At 48.7% G+C, this 19,944-nt stretch overlaps 1 protein-coding gene and 1 long non-coding RNA gene across 2 annotated transcripts in view; one reads left to right on the plus strand and one right to left on the minus strand.

The window, feature by feature from the left end:
- The window catches only part of LOC108548116 (agrin), a 20,567-nt gene extending 2,161 nt beyond the window's left edge, over positions 1-18,406 (minus strand). Inside the window, exons 1-6 of the mRNA XM_017900915.1 lie at positions 16,155-18,406; positions 1,466-1,582; positions 835-1,144; positions 573-716; positions 270-440; positions 18-182 (exon numbers count right to left, since the gene is read on the minus strand). Coding sequence (XP_017756404.1) covers positions 18-182; positions 270-440; positions 573-716; positions 835-1,144; positions 1,466-1,582; positions 16,155-16,209 — 962 coding nt within the window. The 5' untranslated portion in view covers positions 16,210-18,406. The remainder of the gene's footprint in view (positions 1-17; positions 183-269; positions 441-572; positions 717-834; positions 1,145-1,465; positions 1,583-16,154) is intronic.
- LOC108548122 (uncharacterized) lies at positions 6,685-16,148 on the plus strand. The gene is made up of 4 exons (XR_001890251.1): positions 6,685-6,811; positions 7,247-7,472; positions 8,296-8,517; positions 13,840-16,148. It is a non-coding gene; the product is annotated as an uncharacterized LOC108548122 (long non-coding RNA).
- Positions 18,407-19,944: the final 1,538 nt, after the last annotated feature.

Raw genomic sequence — 19,944 nt, forward strand, 5'->3', positions numbered from 1 at the left:
CAGGAATGCAAACTTACAAGCATACTGCCACGTTCAAATGGCACTGATTCGGATACGTGTTCGCATCGCTTCCGCAAACTAGATCCACCTCGTTCCCGCATCTCTGCTGCTGTTTCATGCACTTGGTCAGACGGCTCCTGCATTTTTCGAAATCCACCACTGTCACCTTTCTTCTCGCTTGCCTGAGGATCAAAACGATAAATCATCCGAGTTAATAAAATCCTGAAAAACCGTCGAGAATAATCGAAATTCACGGTCCAAGTACTGACCCGCAATTGAGCATTTGCATCTCGCATTCGTTCTTGTATATATTTCCGTCAGATCCGCAGATTGGCACTTCCGGCTCGTATTTACAGTCCAAAGGACAAGCGTTTGTCTGGCCGCCGGACGTCCGCTCCAGCGACACGCAGTAGGACATCGGCACCTCGAACACGTGTTTGCTAAACGATTGATATCAACGATGAGTCCGATGACATGAAAACAGGAACAGGTTTGCTACTAACTCGCGGCGTGGCGACAAGTCGCGCGCGCCTGCCTCCGCTCGAGGACTTTTTCGAGCATGTGCTCCTTACCCGCAGTTCTTCGCTCGCATTTTGCAGGTGTTCGAGTAGAGGATGCCGTCGCTACCGCAGGCTGGTTTGGCACCGCGCCAGCACGATTCTCGACAATGTCTCGTGGTCTGACAATGCTTCTTGTTCGTACGCACAACGCCTTGTCTACGATGGAATAACGTTAGTATCCGAGCGAACGGGATCCTAGAATATCCTACAAACCGTAATGGTAACGACGTCGATTGTATCGACCGTCATAGAGAAAACAAGCAAACCCACGTACCCGCAGGTGAGCAATTTCATTTGGCACGTAGACTTGTAGACGTTGCCATCGCTTCCGCAGATCGGTCCGTCGAGTGGCGCAAAGTCGCAGGCGACCGGACAATTCTCTCTGTGCGCGGAGATGTTGTTGCAAGGGCCCAGGTGCGACAGCTCGATGCCGACTCGGCAGATCTCCACTCTCAGCATGCACTTGTTCAGATACGTGCGGCCGTCGGTGCCACATACCGGATCCTGATCGCCTGGGCAACGATGCTCGCACTTGCTACCGGACGATCTTAGGCAGGCGGTCTTCTCCGTGGCCACGGTCACGCCTATGTAATTTGTAAAGTACCGATAATTACGGGCCCCGAAGGAAGGTGTTGCTTTCTGCAGTACCGATCGGTGGCTTCGAATGCGCGAAATACGGCGCGTTTACTCTTAATAGATTATCATTAATGGTATGGAGTGGTATTTAAGGTGGTATTTAAGGTTCGACACGCGAAACCCAAGAGAGCCGAGTGTCTGGGATGGTAACCGACGATGCGCCCCCTTTAGACGGACGTTGTAAAACAACTGTATAATCGCGAGACGAAGCCCAGCCGCACGTACGCATGTTCTAATCATAATTATTATGGTTAAAGACGGCCCCTTACCTTTTCCACACATCTTCTTCCGCATTTCGCACTGAGACGCGTAGATCACGCCGTCGCTACCGCATACTGGTTCTCCGCTTGGCGGGCATATTCGGGGACAGGCGCCGGTCACGAAATCTGCGGAGACATTGGCGTAGAGACGTGAATTATCTCGTTAAGCGTACGTGATCGATCTCGTGGAAAGAAAGTAACACGTGCACAGCTACTTCTTTCGCGACGATGTACCACGTGGTATCGTAAAACGAAATACCATTTACTGTTACCTCGGTTTATAGCAAGCCATCAAGACGCATAAGGTCTTCTTTATTAAACCAGCGGTAAGCGTTAGCCATAATGGCATAATTACAATGGAAAGGTGAACGCGTGAGCGTAGGAAAGAAAGTGACTGGCAGAAGATAAATACCTGCGAAGAATCAAAGGAAACGTTGGTAATTGGAGCCTAGATCGTTTCTTCACGGCGATGCATCGCATCGAAAAAGCGGATCTGCGCGTGGAGCGCGTTCATCCCGGAGCGTGAAAGGTCGAGTTAAAAATAATCGAGCAAACCGGAAAGGAAGAAGCGAGATGGCGCGCGCGCTCGTCCCGAGAATCGTCCTGCAATCTTTTTTGCGGCAACGACGTGTAATGGTAACGTTAAACCGAGAGATTCTGTCGAAACTTTAATTGCTTCCTGTTGACCCTCCGCGCAGATATCTCTACGTTACGGGTCCGCTGGCTTGGTTTCGGTCCAGTGATCGCCGGGTCAACAGCACACGGGATTTACTACGGTCGTTCTACACCGGCTCGCATAATATGTAACAAATTATAAAATCGAGCTGTACAGTTAAAGATAACCAAAGGAGTAAGGCGCGGGGCGCGGTCGCGCGCGATATCGTGGACAGGCAAACGCATCAAGGAAATAATTTAAACGAAGGCCGATCACGCGACTAATCGGCAGATGCACGGAACAACCGTCCGAGATATAACACGTGCCCCTGTCTCTGTCCTTCTCTAATCCAGGATGACATGCGCGGATAGACGGTGGCGCGTTTGCGGGCAGTTAAAAAAGTAGGGATCTTGAGCGAACTGCATTACCGGTACGTTCGTTGGTCGTTACTGGAATGTCAAGTGAACAATACGAGCTTAATGGACGATACGTTCTCCGTTCTCCCAACTCGATAATTTATCTACGATCGGAGTCACGCATCGCGCGCGTATACACGCCGGTAAGAACGACGTTCGAGCTCGTGAGAGATTTTTTCGGTGGGATCGCGATGGCTAGGACGCGGCTCCTTTCGCGTAACGATCGAGTTAGACTCTCCTCGGGATACAATTTGCTGGAATCGCGCGCGATCAGGGCGAACGGTCCGATATCCCGTTCGCCTGCGACGGTAATTCGTAGCTTGCTGAATCCGAGAATCTGCGCTCGAATTCACAAAGTGAACGAGATAGCCCGATACGCATTGTAATATAGGGGACCGTGGTTCTTCCTGCTCGGCCACCGCACCTCACAAAGACGCCGCGAACGTTGCCGATATTACAGCCTTTTTCCGCGTAATAATCGAGTTACGCTCCTTCCTGCTTCGCGGGGAGCCAAAGCACGCTAATAACCGAATACGGCCAGAGATAAGCGTGATGCGAGTTTTACGAGCGTAAACTCACCGTAATTACGACGATTACGATTTATCGATCGAACGATATCGGGCTAATATAGCTCGGTCGCGGTACGCCTATGTATGTTGTACGCACCGCGACGATATCTAAATTGAATTTCCGTCATGAGAAAAGGAAGAAAAGGAGGAGAAAGAGGGACGGGTCTTATGTTGCAGAAACGGAGAATGTTTTAGATCGCTCGCTACGATCCGAGAAGCTCGGTGGCAGCGTGGATCGTTAAAGATCTTTAAGGAGAAGCCTGACTGCCGGATGCCGTGGATTTCATGGGTCCGAATCGCGTCGCATAAAATCGTCGGCGTTGATTAACGAAGCGGCGCGCGAGTTTAATCGAGCCGCTCGAGGCGCAAGAGAAAAAGGAAAGCCTATGCCGTAGAGACCGAAGGGAAGAAAACGTAGATTACAAGAAAAACGATTATAATTCCCGCGCGTATGACTACGAGCAGAAGAAGGCGCACGAGAGATGCGCGTCGAGCGAAAAGGCGAAAAGGACGGCGGAGTGGTGGGGGAAGGCAGAACGGTTGGCGAATAAGGAGACGAAAGGGAGCACAGAGGAGACTGAGACAGATAGATAGCCAAGGAGGGAGAAGAGAGAATCAGATTCTTCCACGGAGTGAACGTCGGTTGGCCAAATGGACGTGTGATTAGCGGTGTTGATGGGCGGCAGAAGGAGGTGTCCGTCACTCCCACGAACGCGATTAAGTGAATCAATTATGCCAATAACGGAGCGACCAGACTGGCCAGGGGGCGATTGGCGAACAATGCAGATCGAATTATATCCCCGTAGAAGTTGTACGGGTCGCGCGAGCGAGCGCGTGCATGCATGCGGAGGATGGTGCACAATGGATGCGCGCCACTTGCTCGAACGCGCGAGAACGAGAGGTACAGGGCGAAAGACAGAGAGAGAGAGAGATAGAGGTAGAGGGAGATTGAGGGGAAAAGGTGGAGGGGGGAGAGGGAAGGAAAGAGTGTGACAGGGTGAGAGAGAGGGGGGAGAGAAATATGCGGGTCGGTGAACCACGGCAAGGATGCACGCCGACCGGGTGGATGCTGCTCCTTGGATTTTTGTCCACGAAACGAGAAGCCGGGAGAGGAACACGGGCAACTCGTATCCAGCTCTCGGAGATCGATAACAGAGAAATAAGGATCTGTTTAACGAACCGGAACGATTTGATACGAATAAGCCGTGGCTCATAAATAAAATGAACAATGTGCGGGACTGCGGCTTTTGTTCTTGTTTCCTGGCCGCTATTCCTGGAGACACGGACAGAAAAACGTTAGGTTAGATGAACTGGATGGACGTTGCGGTTGGAAGCGCACTCGTACGATCGCGGCTCGCATGACAGAATCTTTGATTCGTGGTAAGATAATTAAACGAGCCGTGATCCGTTTACGAACGCGAACGCCTCTCGTGAATCTTAAGTCACCCGGTGTCAATTAAGCTCGACACAGGTTGCAACGTGTAAACTAAACCGTATGAAAATCCATCTTCCGCATGGGAACAAGATATATGCACGAAATAGCACGGCGAAGAATGCACGGCGGCGCGAAAACGAGTAACGACGTACCGTGAAATCTCCGTGGACGGATCAACCGGTGTTCGACTTAATTAACGCTGCCAACGACCGCCGTGACATTACATCGGTATACAACGGGTTGATAAATAGGCAGTGAATACTTATTCGTGTACGTGGTGGCAGGGAGAAGGATGTTCCTGCGGAAGCCGGAATCGTGCAATACTTTTCCGAGTTTCTACGGATTCCGATGAATGATTCGTCGGGCCGCTTGACAAATTGCGCCGTGTGCTCGTGATCGGTTATCTAAGCCGAGCGTGCACGACTCCGCGCAGCTCTTCCTTGAACTCGAATAGCCGACAATCCTTCCGCGAATGAACTATATACGGGGTTGTTTCCATTAATTTATTCTCGAATCGTTACGAACCTGTTCGCTAACGAAGATTCGCAATCGATAAATTGGTAACAATTACACTGCACACTCGTAAAATTTCAACGAATCGGTAATCACACGCTTGACCGATAACTTCGATCCGGATTTAACAGCCTTCGTGGCTATTTCACCGGTTAATACGCGAGAAGGGAGGGGGATAAAAGAGGCAGAAAAAGGTTAAACAAAAGCACGAGCAACGTAAAAGGTGAAGTAGTAATTCATTAATTCCAGCAACGATCTCGACCACAAGATCTGCCCGTGTATGATCGCGTGCGCGGGACAGTATCTTGACCAGAACGAAAGGAACGACCGCGTAAATCATTCGTAATCGATAGCGTCAAAATCACGGTAAGGTCGTTCGTGCTTCATGGTTTCAGGCTCTGCATCACCGCTCGTTTCTCATGCAGCCTCCTCTCTAACGTAGCCACGGCTGATCTCGACGTAGCCGGCCCCTTTTATCACCGCGAAACGATCTCGTCTTCCTCATAGCATTGTCCCGTAACACGTCCGCGCTGCGTTGCATTAACGAGCCTTTATTTCTGTTATGGAGCACGCGAGCCGACGTAATTAAAGCCGCACGATCCACCATTCGCGTCGATTGTTTCCGAATCGGGATCGGAAATGGCAAAATCGTTAGGCAAACTCGACCGTTGCGTCAAGAATGTTCGAGAGCACTGTCATAACTATCGCGACGGCCGGTTTGCGAAGTTCCGCGACGAGGAGTATCATTGTTCCCTACTTTATCTTTGGTCGACCGTGTCTCCGCGACGAAAGAATCTTACACGTTAACGACGGTGTGTATCGTCGCTACTTCCGTATCTCGGCGAAACGATCCCATTTCCTGCCTAGCAACGCTATTGTTTCGATAATGTCGTAAAGAAGCGGTTCAAACGCGCTTCACAGGAAAAGACGAAGTTGTATGATTTATTGTCTTGACCGGTCAAAGATATACCAGTCGAGTCGGACAGTCGAAACTTCGCTTCATGCATAATTCCTCGATAAAAAGGCACACACATATACGTATCGTATTAAACCACTAAATAATTTAATTCTTTAGTTTAATTTTACAACGTGTGACAGTCACTCATGGTACCGCGTCGAATATTTCAAGCAGCGAAACCACTAATTACGAGTTAGCTGGCAGCTGCTAATCAAAACAGGTTTCGCGTGTATTCGGTGGCGCGACGCATCACGGCTACACCCGTTAAGGGAAAGACGACGACTGTAATTCCCTCTATTGGATTTCAGCCGAAACAATGATCATAAATGCTAATCACGAAATACCGGTTCAGAGATATCTCCTCTAACTGTATAAGAGACGTATTTGTATTTCAAGCAGGAACAAAAAATTAATTAAATCCTAGGATATTTTGAAACGTTAGGGTATACTGGTCTGGGGCCTCGGAATCCATTATGATCTTCGCCGTTGGCAATTGTCGAATGTTTGCAATTTAGAAGAACAACGTAGAAAACGATGATTGGATCGATCGATATCGAACGCGAGAAAGGAAACGTTACCATTGATCGATCAGTGTGGGAATCGTAAAAAAGCAGCTCGACCGAGAAAATTCGGTGACAAGATGAATTATCGAAATTACGTTGACGCGCTGTGTATCGGAATGACGCCACGTAGGAAGCGCGTGGCCCTAGCACCGATAAAAACGCCAGTATGTGTGCCGTTGTTCGTGAAGGAACACGACAAACGAGTCGCGTTCCATAAATCGTCGCGTTCGGTTTAAGTGGCGAGTGGTAAGTGGAGTACTGGGGCGAAAAACTACCTCCCAGATCGGCTCGATCTCCCACGAGCGTGCACGTGAACGCGTGTGTGCACTCGCAACCGTTCGCTCACGCCGATCCGTTACATCGGAGAAACCTCCGATCGACCGTACATGTCGCGTACCTACGGTCCAACCTACGCGTCCGCTTCTTTTTCACAGTCGTTCGCGTGCTTTTTTGTCACGCGTCACCCTTCTCGCTCCGCGTGAAAATTCCGAAGCGTACGCACGCTTTCCTGTGCTCGGTGGTGGACAGAAAATTGCGAGCGGTGCGTGCCTCGATGCGATCGGCTGAAATTTCAATCGGCCATTGCGTCGCGTGCTGCCATTTCCTGCCCTTCTCTTCCGCGTGTTGCGTGCATGCGCGGACACCATGCGCCGCGTTTTCATGTTCGGTTTATCTTTTCAGAAATTGCCGCTGGCTGCTCATGTCGTCGAACACCTTGAACGCGTTGTACACCGTAGGTACGATGTCCTCGTACGGGTTATCGGACGCCACGAATAGAAATTAAAAAGAGCAGAAAAGAAGAAGGAGCATAGTATAAAGGGATGGATGGATACTGGTTGGATTCCAATACGCTGGTCGGACACGTGTTCCGAGCTAGACTGCGATTCGCATTAACACCTCGGTTACGGTAAGATCGTTGCTCGCGGTCACGAATCTTGTAAATGTTATTCAATGCTCTGAACCGTGAATGAATGATATTCGGCGGGACCGTCGCTATACCATGACTAGAACGCTAGCACGGATGAAACGCTCTCGTGGCTACGTGTATGTATCCGATACACGTGCAAGATCTCGATTAACTCTCCGCTCATCCCGGGTCTCGTGGAAACGGTAACGAGAGATGGCCGTCGGCGCTGACCAATTGTACTTTTTTTTAGTCCCTGCCGCCGCCGCTAGCGGGGGCGCTATAGTCGGGTCTACGTTTTTCGCGTGGATTTGGATAACGGGAAGACACGCGAATCGCGTATAACGTTACCTGCGAATCGAGAATTTCGGCCCGGTTCTTTTACGGATTCGTCGAAGTTGTCGCTATAAAATCTCCATGGAATGGCAATTCCGTGGAGTTCGTGCGAATGCATTTCGAACAATTCGTACGATCGATTTCGCGCCACGGGGAACATGAGTTACGACGCCTAAGCGTGCACCATCGTAGCTGAATATCCGCGTGGCGGTAGTAAAAGCCTTTGGAATCCCATAAGGATGTTTCATCTGGTGGTAGCGAGCATAAACCTTCGTATGTAATTCGAGATTTCCTTGGGCCTGATACCTTGCCAGTGTTTTCATTGAATAGCGACCGCCAGAGGGGAAAGGGATCTCGTGAGAAGTAAGTGTACAAGCGTACGTGAGCGTTTATGTTTAAGGAAATTGCGTATTAAAGGTAATTAGAGTAAAACGAGGTAAGAGGGACGGAATATTGAGTGATTAAGAAGAAACGCATCACTGCTTTACAGAGAAAGGGTAATTATCGACGAAGGTCGACGTTCCTCCTGGCTACCAAGAGGACAATGATCGGTTCAACCATTCTGCGACCACGAGTCTTCCTTTCCAGCGATTACGAATTAAGGATCAAACGAATTTAATAATCGGAAAGCGTTAGCAGGATGATACCGAAGTATGCACACTCGATGGCCAAGGTGTTAAAGAAGAAATTTAACCATGTCTCCGATCCAAAGGTATGCTGAATGAGCTACAACAAACAGCCGAGAAACCTTCGTTACCGATTAAACAACGCGACGTGTTAACGAGCGATATAATATGATCGACCGTGACAGAAAATGGCCGCGAAATTGGTCCGGCCGATTTACTGGCATCACTAAATGGAAAATTTAGTTCGGTTCGTTTCGCATTTGGTTTGCCATTATCTGGCAATTTAAACTGAGTTCGGTATCGATTTACTAACCTGCCAATATCATCTAATCATATCTCAGATCTGTCTGTAATCTGATCGATGGCGTGTAAACAGGACCAGGAGAGCCAGCCTAGCAGCAACGAGTTTCATTGCGTTATAAACGTTTTACGAGAACGACCCCGACCCTTAATTAGCAGTATATTATTGATAGCCCGGAGAGGTCGATCAGCGTTCGAGCTAACAACTGTTTCACCGCGTCAGATGCACATCGAAAGCGACCTCGATTCTACTTACACTTGGATCGCAGCTGAATCGAAAATCGTGCTGCAAATATAAACTAGCGCCGTTCGTTCTCTCTTTTACCAAGAGAGTAGAATGCGATTTAACGCAACCGGTTCGCAAAGTTAACTGGGATGAATGAGGAAAATTAATCGACCGACGGGATGATCGTCGAGGATCCTCGATGTTTCATTGATACCGGCAAGTGAAGCGAAAGCCTTTAACCCGTGATGCAGCCATTAATTTACGCCGATCCCCGGCTAGTTCACCGAGAGGAAGGAGCCATGAAAGTGACCTCGACCTTACCTCCATACCTACTTAAGTCTAGGCCAGGGTTCCACAACCCTCGATCGTGGAAATGACTGAACGATCACGATGCTCTGACACAGGCGGAACAGCCGAGCTCATGGACGAACGTGAGTCGCCCCGGAATCAGGATCGCTTCTAGTCGTTTTCTATTCCTCTCTCTCGTGGCTTTCTCATTTGCGTGATTTCTCGCCGGTGCAAATGAGGAAACGCGTCATAACTTGGGTGCTTTTTTTGCTAATAATCCAGAGAAATCATTAGAGACGCGGAAACCGGAAAAGTAGAGCGTGAAACCGACAGGTCGGATAGATATGTTCCAATAATGTCTATCCTTTGCCCCCTTTTTTCTCCCACGTTATCCTCAATGTACGCCACGATATTGGCAAATGAAACGAAACCTGCTGATAAGATCCCTGGAACGGTATCGTTGGGGAACATTGGCAGTGAAAAACTATCTGGCCACGTCGCAGCCGGATCGAAATATTAAATCCCGCGTTTTACGACTAGATGATAGAAATACGTGGAAGAATAACGAACTACCGAGGAAAAGCCGGTATGAGGAAGTTAAACGGGGATCTTATTTCTGCGGCTGTTCAATTACAACGATCGTAACCCTCTTTACTATGACGATATCCTCGTATATCTCCTTCGTTAAATCGTATTTTCCGGCCGATCTTTCTCCCGTTGTATCTTTCTCGACTACAAATCGATTGTTGACGTCAGACAACAAGCTCGCGCGGAATGATACTAATAAAAGGTCCGATAGCTGAAGGAATCCTCACGTTTTAACGTGGCGATTCGTTCGAAGTCAGCTGACATCGAGAAAACGTGACGAGCATTTGGTTGCCGTATGGGCGTAAATACCGCACATTCAGCGAGTACTTTCCCGCAGGAATACACGAAATCTTTTATGCGCATGTCATTACCGGTTACCACTGCCTCGGTGTATAACTTGATACAGCTCTCGGCCACGTTGCTCAGATCGCTTGTAAACTAGCGGAAGATCGTGAAGGAACGCTATGCTAATTCTTTACGCCATTCCCCTGTTCTCTCTCTCTTTATCCACTAATGTCGATCGTAAAGATCGGCCGAGTTCCCTTAAACGAGCAGGAATTCGCGGCGTTAAACACCGGTAAATGTCCGATCCGAGGCAAGAAGTCGATTTCGATCGGCAGGTTGTAACGCGAGCCAGCGAAGCTAGACGACCGGGAACGGGGAATTAGGAATGAACGACACATGTTTGAAATTCACGAGAACACGTTCACTGGGTCTTCAGGTCAGCGAAGTAAGTCAAGCATCGGCGGATGGATGAATCGAGCTACGGTAACGGTGTCGTTCCCGAAAGGACAGCCGACTGGTTTATGGATCGAACGGACTACGGTTCCGCGGAATCAAGGATCAGGTTGCGATCCAGCGACGTCCGAGATCCACTCGCGAGCACTTTTCAACTTTGATCGATCGTTGACCGATGCTGACGACCTTCGCGCGGTATGCATCTAATCTCGAGGGCAGAAGAGGCAAAACGAGCGAAAAGGGTTGATTCGTCGGGGTCTATGATTAAAACGGTGACTTCTCATTTTTCGACGGCCGATCCGATCGAGCCCGAGATCAGAGATGGCTATCTATCGTACGGGGATTCATAAAGGTGATTAACGATGCCAATAACGAGAAACAACGGACAGTCGTGGAATAGCATCATCCATTTCGTACCGTTCGCCATTTTCCTCCATCGATCCGCTCCGGCTATCGAGACCGAACGAAATCTCGAATTCTTTGCCTGGTATTAGGCGATAAATCGCGTTTAACCGACGTCTACTCGATCGACAGAGTACCCGAGATTATCCTTTTACACGCGTGTGCGCCAAAGTACTTCGTATCATGCGAGATATAAGCGCTGCTTATCAACCGTATCTATGCTAGCTGCCGCGTTTAACTAAATAGCAATCGATCAACAGGAGGAGGTCGAGAAACGAGATAGACTGGACTATTAATAGCAAGCGTAAAAGCACCGACAATATCCGAGTAAATATCGGTGTAATCGTATCTGCTTTTTACCAGTTCGTGACGCAACCGATTTGTCAACCGGTCGCTCGCGGTGCACGGATTTCGCGAAACAGGGTGAAAATATATCGATGAACATGCTACGTTTCAATTTCCTCTGCCCCTTAAGTAGCCGTAAATCGGGTTAAATGGATGATAAACCAGTAGCGAATATTGGTCACGCACAGTTGGCGGAAATCCGTAGAACCGAGGAACTCGTTAAGAAAGGGGCACAAAGGAATGGATAGTGAATTACGAGACGCGAATTCACGTCGTGTCTATAACTAAAGTTGAACCTGGACGAGGCTGGTTCCGAGCGTGGAATCACGTATGCATCCTCCGCCATAATGCTAATTCATGTCCACAAGTAGAACGATATTACGCTTTCGTTTTATCCGATGATCTTGCAACTGTACCTTTTTCCCCCCGTTTATTTTTACCATGCCCCTGTACAACTCGCCCCGACACAGACCGCTTCTTTCATTCGATTAATCCGGCCGACGAGTGGATTGCTATTGAGAAGTAGAAAACGCGTGGAAGCCCCGGATAAATAGCTGATCGGTCACGATGACGATGAAAAATGGGCACGGTGTACAAAAGTCGGGTGAAAAGAATGGCGTGGCTTGGCTGTATCAAACCGATTCAAACGGTAGATGTACTAGATTCCCCGATACGTTCCATTAAACGCGGCACGAGGCCTCATTGTCCGAACGAAATAGCGCGTACGTGCTCGGCGCGGGGAAAAAGGAAAACATGGCACTCGAAAGAGATACGTGGAAGCGGTTGCGCCGTTTAATCTAATTTCTAGTGAAAGGTGCGAACCACGGGCCGCGAAAGTGTTTTAATGCACGTTTCCCCGTGGCATTGGTGGCACACAGAGAAGAACATCCTGAATGAAAACCGAATGAAAAAGATTCCTCGCGCGCTCTCGAGCAGCACCGAGATGAAAAATTGACGGTAAACGAACGAGAACGTGACTACGTTTCGTTCGCGGGTTTAATGAATAATTTACGTTTCCTAGGAGCTTGCACGGTGTGCAAATACCGCCGACACACGACGAGGAAACAGTTTCGATAGCATCTTCCGTGCGTGCTCTCTAACCGATGGTACATAACCTGCGCGCGGACGCCTCTCCACTTAGCATAAAATCGTACTTACGCATCTCTCCAGCACAGTTTACTTAGCAGTCTGTTCGACTTTTGCACCGCGGTTACAACTATAAGCTATTACGCGACGAGAATTTTTCCCGGGCCCGAGGAATTTAAGGCCTCCGAGGATACGAGACGTTGTTGCTATCGGGTCGAATTGGAGATAGACGAAAACTGGAGGAGAGAACTGGTCGAGGTGTAGGCCACCTCTGGCGACGTGAAATGCAGCCACCGCCTGGTTTCGGTGTCACAAAACCAGGCCGTACAAATATTTTCTAAGCATTTTCGAATAACGGTAACGGGCTTGGTCGATCTCCGAAGAAAGGAATTACGGTTCAACTGGAAGGACGCGTAGCGTAAAAAGCCTCTCGTGTAGCAGCGTAGGCGTGGTCATCACCGATCGTCACTCCACATTTCGATTCGCCGAACCTTCCACGTTTTCGTGTTTTTCGCTCGGAACCACTCGAATTCGACCAAGGGTAATCGAGTTTCCACTGGATACCAACGAACAGGATGCGTGGGTCGGTGATCGTTCGTTAGACGATGTAATTGCGAAACAGATTCGCGCTAATTGGCACGCGTACGATGTTTTCCGCTTTTCTGGAAATCACGTCCCGGCTATTGTGAACGAAGTCAATTAACCAGGTCTCCAGACGGTTCGCGTGACGAATTAATTCTCGGCGACGGACGATCGGACCCGCTCAAGCCGAATGGCCAAGCTAATGGGTTACCGTTTGACGAATGAAGTTTGTCGTAACCTGGCGCCTGTCTGCCTATTCGTGATCATCAGGTGGTTGTTAATCGGCGTATTAATAAATATAAAATCGACTCGGGTAAGCGGCATGCCCATTTTCCACTCGGCTAAACGCGAAGCTTTTTCGAGCGTGAAAACACGCTTCATAGTCGACGGAACGACGGAGCTGCGGAATACAAGCCAGTGAACATCGCCTTCGTTCCTTTTTTCTCTTTCTCTCTTTTTTTTTCCACCTCTCTCGTCTACTCATTCCGCGTTAATTTCATTTGCGAGACTATGCGCGAATGTCAATTTAATTCGCAACTCGCCGGTTTCCCGAGGGATGGACAACGCGGAACCGGGTCACGAGTATTTGAACGCGTTGGCAAGTCAATGAACCGAAACCGTAACGCTTTTAGAAGATCATCTTTTATTGAAACGTCTCCCGGCTATTCGTACGCCTCGCGAGTATTTTCGATACGAGCCAATCGCATAAACGATCGGTCGATTTTCGTCGGTAGAACACGGGTTTATTACGATTTCAAAGGATTCGTTGCTGGATGTATCGCGCCGGGGAAATTTGCCGGTAGGTACTCCTTCTTCCGGGATCCAGTGACTGAGGAATTTATATTGTTTACAGGGGATATTCGATCAGAGGAGAAAGAGGTTGGACGTCGAGACACGCCGAGACACCGGGGGAATATGCTCGTGTCTGGTCGAATGCGAGAGAAGAGGAACGAGAAAACGAGATTTCGAGAAGGGGAAGAAAAACGCAGTCGAAACGAAGTGCTCGAAAGAGAATGAGGAGGGAGCTGGAGGATACGCGAAACGTTCCTTTGAGAACAGAGGATTATCATCGTATTTCTTGTAGCGTAATGACAGGGCAAAAATCTGGCGAAAAAGAGCATTTCCTTGGCGACGCATTCTTGCACGTAAAAGAAGGCATAAATTCTCCCGTTCTTGCGCCATCTGTTATTACACTTCGGCTCATTCTTGCCAACGTACGTCTGCTCCGTGCAACGGGTTTGCCGCGCGCCATTATTCGATCAAATATCCCCTGCGCTTGGAGGAATTAACGTTAGGAAATTAGCAAACGTGATTAAATATCAAGGAAAATTTGCGCCAATCATCGAGAGAAAAACGAGGAACTTCGGAACGTTCGATCCCATTGTACCATTTATAATTTCTGCAGCTAGGCGGCCTCGTTAGGGAACGTTATAAAATTCATTAGGGTACCGTGTTGAAAGTGTTAACGAGCTAGTGAAACCGCGTAATATCGGCGCAACTAGTTTTTCCGCGCCACGTACCTGCTATTATTACAAGCTGTTAGATTAGAGGTTGCTTAGAGACAAACATAAATCGCATTATCGTTAACGCGGCGGAATCTCGTAACTTGCATCGATGATGCCAGGAGGATAGCAATAAAAGGCAACTTCTTTCTTTCCGCTCCGTTCTCTGGGATTTCCAGGGTCGCTGGTACGAGCGAGTTTTTGAGTCGATTAGCATACTTAATTAGGCGAGTCAGTCGCGGCTAACGTTGTCGTTTTACGAGTTACATGTGCCTGGTCGAACACTCGACCAGTCCTCCGCGGGAACCTTTAAGTACTCGCGGTAGATTAACCATGAGATACGTCTAATAAAATTAGCCTACTATTAATGCCGATGAATATAGCATAGAAAAGAGTAACAGAGATCGAAGATAAAGCGAAACCGTTCGGTATGCGTTCCCTAATACGGAAACGTATTCCCAGAGACGCGGCAACAATATGGATACCGATCCGTTCCGATCCTACCGGCTAAATTAATAGACGAGCCATAGAATTGGCGAGCACACGACGATGGGAAATATAAAACGTCAAATGTACCACGTTCCCACCCATCGATGCCACGGAAACACGTTCGAGAGTGCATACGCAAAAGCAACGAGAGAGGAAGAGGAAGGAACTCGCCCCCATGAGTCGGCTCGTGCACGAGGCTGCGAGCGTGCGGGAGATTAAAACGAAAAACCATTGGTTCTTTTTTTCCCTCCGGTTGAAAGAGCATCGCACTTGGCCATAGAGAGATACCGGCTCCCTGCCGAGAATTCAATGGGTGCTCTTGACCAAAGCCATTTGCCGAGAAAAAGAGAAAAAGGGATAGGCTTTGGATACCGATACAGGAACATCGGTACCGCTCCGGAAGGTCTTGGCCCCTTTGTCAGGGGAAAAGGAGAGATATATTCCTCCTCGACCCGCGAACGCACAGTTTTCGCGCTCGGAATCGGAGCGAATGGAACTCGTTAAAATGACCCACTTCGATAGCAGATCAATTCCCGCCCGAATACGATGCGTTCGACCAATCGCCATTCGACTGTGTACATACGCGGTGTATTTATCGAACCTGCAACTTCGGACGCGGAACGAAATTCGGAGCTGGAAATGGGATTTATCCCGCGCGAACGGAGAAAACGACGTCCAGGATGCTCGTGATAAATACACCAGCGTCGATGCTTCGTCGTGATATTAATACTTCTCCGGACGAACTAGTACTCTAACGCGATATCGATCACCATTACGTATCCAAGAGGAATCGTCGAGCATGCTTTTACTCTCCATCGGACGGCTGGCTGCTTTACACGGAATAATGAATGGACCCGTCTATTCGTGCATCGCGTGGAGTTCATTTATTTCTCAATTAGCCAACCGTGAAACCGTTGAAACAGCCTGCAGTAGACGGGAACGAATTATCGATCAATTTCTCGGCCAGAATACCGTAATCACCGGAACAGAGTTTTCGTGGATCGAGGAAAAATGTGGAGTCCAGGGGAAGAGGAACAGGGCTACGTGGGGGTGCAGAAGGAAAAGGCAGGACAAAGGGGTAACGGGTGAGCGAAAAGACGGGTCGACCTGTTGCGACTTTCACCAGAGTGGCACACGATCGGTGGATTGTAGCGCAGAGGTTAAAAGCGATACCGACCTTGAAGGCAACACAGCAAGATGATCCCAACGAGGAGAGAGATGTGACGCTGCATCCTTCGTACTGTCGACGATCCGTTTGGACGTTTGCCACGATCGTGTATCAACGACGTCGTTATAAGTCAATTTTCTCGAAGCGCAGTAGGCGGACGGCTGCGAACGATTATCTTATTGTGCGTGCAGACGACGTTCGTGCTCTCGCCACCGGTTAAGAAGGATAAGGCCGAAGGCGCGGAAAGATGGTAGAGAAGGTGATGGTGGTGGCGCCGTGAGGAAGGAGAGGAGGAAGTGCCCTCTTCGACCTCTATCGTCCTTCGAGGTCCACGAACGACTGAGGCGCACGAAGCGACGTCGGTCCGGCTATAGCCTCCCCTTCCTACTTTCACGTGGCGTGCTCCCGTTTCCAGTGGAGGCGCGGACTGGAGAGCCTCTCCATGGGCCATTTACCATTACCATCATCGTCGACGACGGCCAGTCAAACGGTGGAGGGGTAGCTGGACGAGGTGGCACGACGGGAAGAAGCCTGAAAACCCACCAACAGATCGGAGATCGGAGAACCACCGTTTCTAGGCCAGCCAGCTCTTCCTCCTCCACTGCGTGATATCTTATTCTTCTTCTTCGACTGCTTCTTCTTTATCTCCAGGAAACGGACTTCTGCCTTTCTGATCTCGTCTCTCCCGATTCCGAAGGGATGTCCTGTTCTAGCTTCGTGCGTCTGCCAGTCGCCCGAGACTGCGGCAATCCGGGCGTTACGTAGTCTTTTACCGATCGACTTTATCGATATCCGGAATAACCGGGGTCGCAATTAACGTTTTTCTACCATCTCTGGCTGGAGACTGTTCGTTTCGTACGGCGAGAGGACGCTTTTTCTTCAGCCTAAAATCGACCTACAGAGGATGCGGGACGGATGAGTCAGAGGAAGTAAGTGGAAATTCAGCGTGGACGCGATCGAGAAAGTTAGGCGATTAAAAGTGTGGAATATTCTCGGCTGCCCGATGAAGACGCCATTTTCCCGATGCAGTTGTCCATTTACATTTTAGCGGGTGCACTTTCTAATCGAACGATTACGGGGAATTTTCTTGTTACCGACAGCGACATTAATCTCCTTTCCTACTTACATTCTAACCACTAATTTCACGTGCAGACGAACAAGCATCGCGCTCGCCACGGCGAGGAACATTTTAAGCTCGCCTCCTCTATCATATCCACTGTCTATAATGACTAATTAAGCGAGATTTCGCGGATAACACGCGATACAGGTATAAAAACATAATTACCTATCCAGTGTACAGAAACGAAATTGGCCGGTGAACTTTCTTACGAACGTCTGTCGGATTAAATGTAATTTCCCAACGATGCACTCTTCGATTATTCCATCCAAGCGCTATTTATATCCCACCGGTGGCGAAACAATCGAAAATAACGCATTTCCCAGGGTCCTTCCGGTCTGTCGGAATACCTGGCGTCTAAGAGAGAACTTTATTCCGACACTTTCCTAGATTCAACGAAATCGCATCTCGGTGCTCCAGTTTCGGGCATCTAATGTCCGAAGGAGGACTAAAAAGCACAGTACACCGGTTGTTACACACGAAAGTGTGGCAGTGGTCCAAGGGAAGAGAGGCCAAATGTATAGCGGGGCCGCTCGCTCTCGAGTGGTGCAGGTGCAGCTGCGACCGAACCTCTCCATCGATGCTGCCTGCAACCGTCGAAGGCCGGGAGGGATCGTTCATCAACATCAACTGTCAGAGTATCTGCCGGACTGTAAAATGAACGCGTGTACATATGTATCGGTCTCTTCTCACTCGTGTGGACTTCACCATTAACCCACTTGCGCGTTTAACGCGGTAGCCTCGCCTAACACAGTCGTAACTGTACTCAAGTTTCCAGACATCCAGAGTTAAACGTTCGACTAGCCGAAAAACTTTCGTCCAAGTTTACTTCTACCTTCCCGTATCTGCCAACGCGTTCCGGCGAAACGATCGTCAGTCTCGATCACGGGAATCGTGTATTCTCACTCTGGTACCGCGATCAACCGGGCCAGGTGATCGTCTACGTGTAACGATTCGCATGTTTTTGCATGTGTTTCGTGACGGCCTTAAAACGACCAAACGATCGAGCAACGACCTCCTTGCCGTGTCCTCTCGATGTCATTACGAAACTTTGCTTCTCCACGGTTCACTTGTTCCGCCAATGTCATCGACGAACCTCACCGATCCCTTTCCGCGATGAATACACGAAAATCCTGGAGAAAGTAAGCACCGGTATGGCTCGTGATCGATTCGCCATCGTTACGATTGTTTAGAGAGTACTCTCGTCGAGAGTGTATCTCCGTGTAGAGAGAAAAAGGAAGAAACGAAGAGTAACCTTTGTGCCTGACGAAAAATGAAGAGAGATTGATAAGCGGCTCAGCGCGATGTGTCGGAATGACGTGTGCATGTCGGCCGAGCAAGAACGCTCTTCAGGCGAATTGAATTTGAATGGATTCATTACCTTCGTCTATAAATGATGCTCGACGCAAGCCGTGCTCGTAACTTTCTTACACCACCGGCCCTCGTATATCTCGCGTGCACGTAGCTATCGCGCCTTTTGTTCGCAATCCAATTTTGCAATCAATTGCGATCGACCCTATTTTGCGCAAGATTTTTTCATTCCGCTTTAAGCCAGAGTCGTCCGACATGAGAGAGGTAGGAATGCTGTTAAGTCAGACGACAGATTAAGTTATCAGTGTGTGTGCACATCGGCGGGGTGCTCGCATTGTTCTGTAATTGCATAAACGATTCGTGTTTCGATTTAATGCCTACATTTTCCAGCGTATTTCCTTTCGACACGGTTCGATAAGCCTCGGAAGATCAAAGAGTCCTACAGCCGGAGTCTCAATACCAATCCGACAACAGGATAATTTGACGCCACGAACAAGTTAGGTCAGCCGCATGAAGGTGATCCACTTTATTCCGATTCTGTGCTCGAGCACCTGTGATATCGGTTCGGACACGGCATCGTAAATTATTGTAACATTATCCCGGTCGACCTGTGCACCGTTATAGCGATTAATTAATATCCCTGCCACGCCGTGGTTAACATTCATTACCCTCGTCGTATCACGTCGAAACGTTAAGACGTTAAATGATAATTAAACACGTTTGTAAGCGCGATGGTTACGGTGATCAACCGAGTGTTGCGCGATAAATCTAACCTTGTAAATTACCGATGAATATTCACCTGTGAAGCATTCGTGGATATGATACACGATCAGAAGCATTTAGATCGCGTATTTCTTTTTCCCCAACCTTTGGAACATCCGCTGTACTTTTATTCCCGGAAAGTATTTAGGCCAGATTTTATAGTCTTTGCAGCAGAGTCGCGTGTAGTGCAAGACGTGTACTCTAATCGTTATACCCTTGCTTTATGATTCTTGCACCGTTAAACCGTGATATATTCGAGTGCAACCGATCGCTCGAAGATTATTCACGTATATTCGTTTTTGAAGATTCCTCCGCGTTGAACCGCTGTCGCGCGAAGTTTGATACAAGACAGTTTGATACAAGAGTTATGCTTTTATATCTCCATGGTATATGAAATCGTGCTTTTTCTTCCCTTTATCTGAATTACAAAATTGTATATTCATTACGTTTTTACACGCTTTTCTTCTTCTCCTCAGATCGCAACTGGAGGGAAGCTCTCAGGAGTCACACGATAATTGACTCTGTCGTGACTTTCGTTTATCGAGATAAACGCATTCGGAAATTTGAATGAAAAGGTGCTCGCTTCCGTCCAATTTCAACGTTCCAGTC

Source organism: Eufriesea mexicana, unplaced genomic scaffold (assembly GCF_001483705.2).
Source record: "Eufriesea mexicana isolate 0111107269 unplaced genomic scaffold, ASM148370v2 scaffold474474835, whole genome shotgun sequence".
In the NCBI taxonomy this organism is placed as follows: Eukaryota; Metazoa; Arthropoda; class Insecta; order Hymenoptera; family Apidae; genus Eufriesea; species Eufriesea mexicana.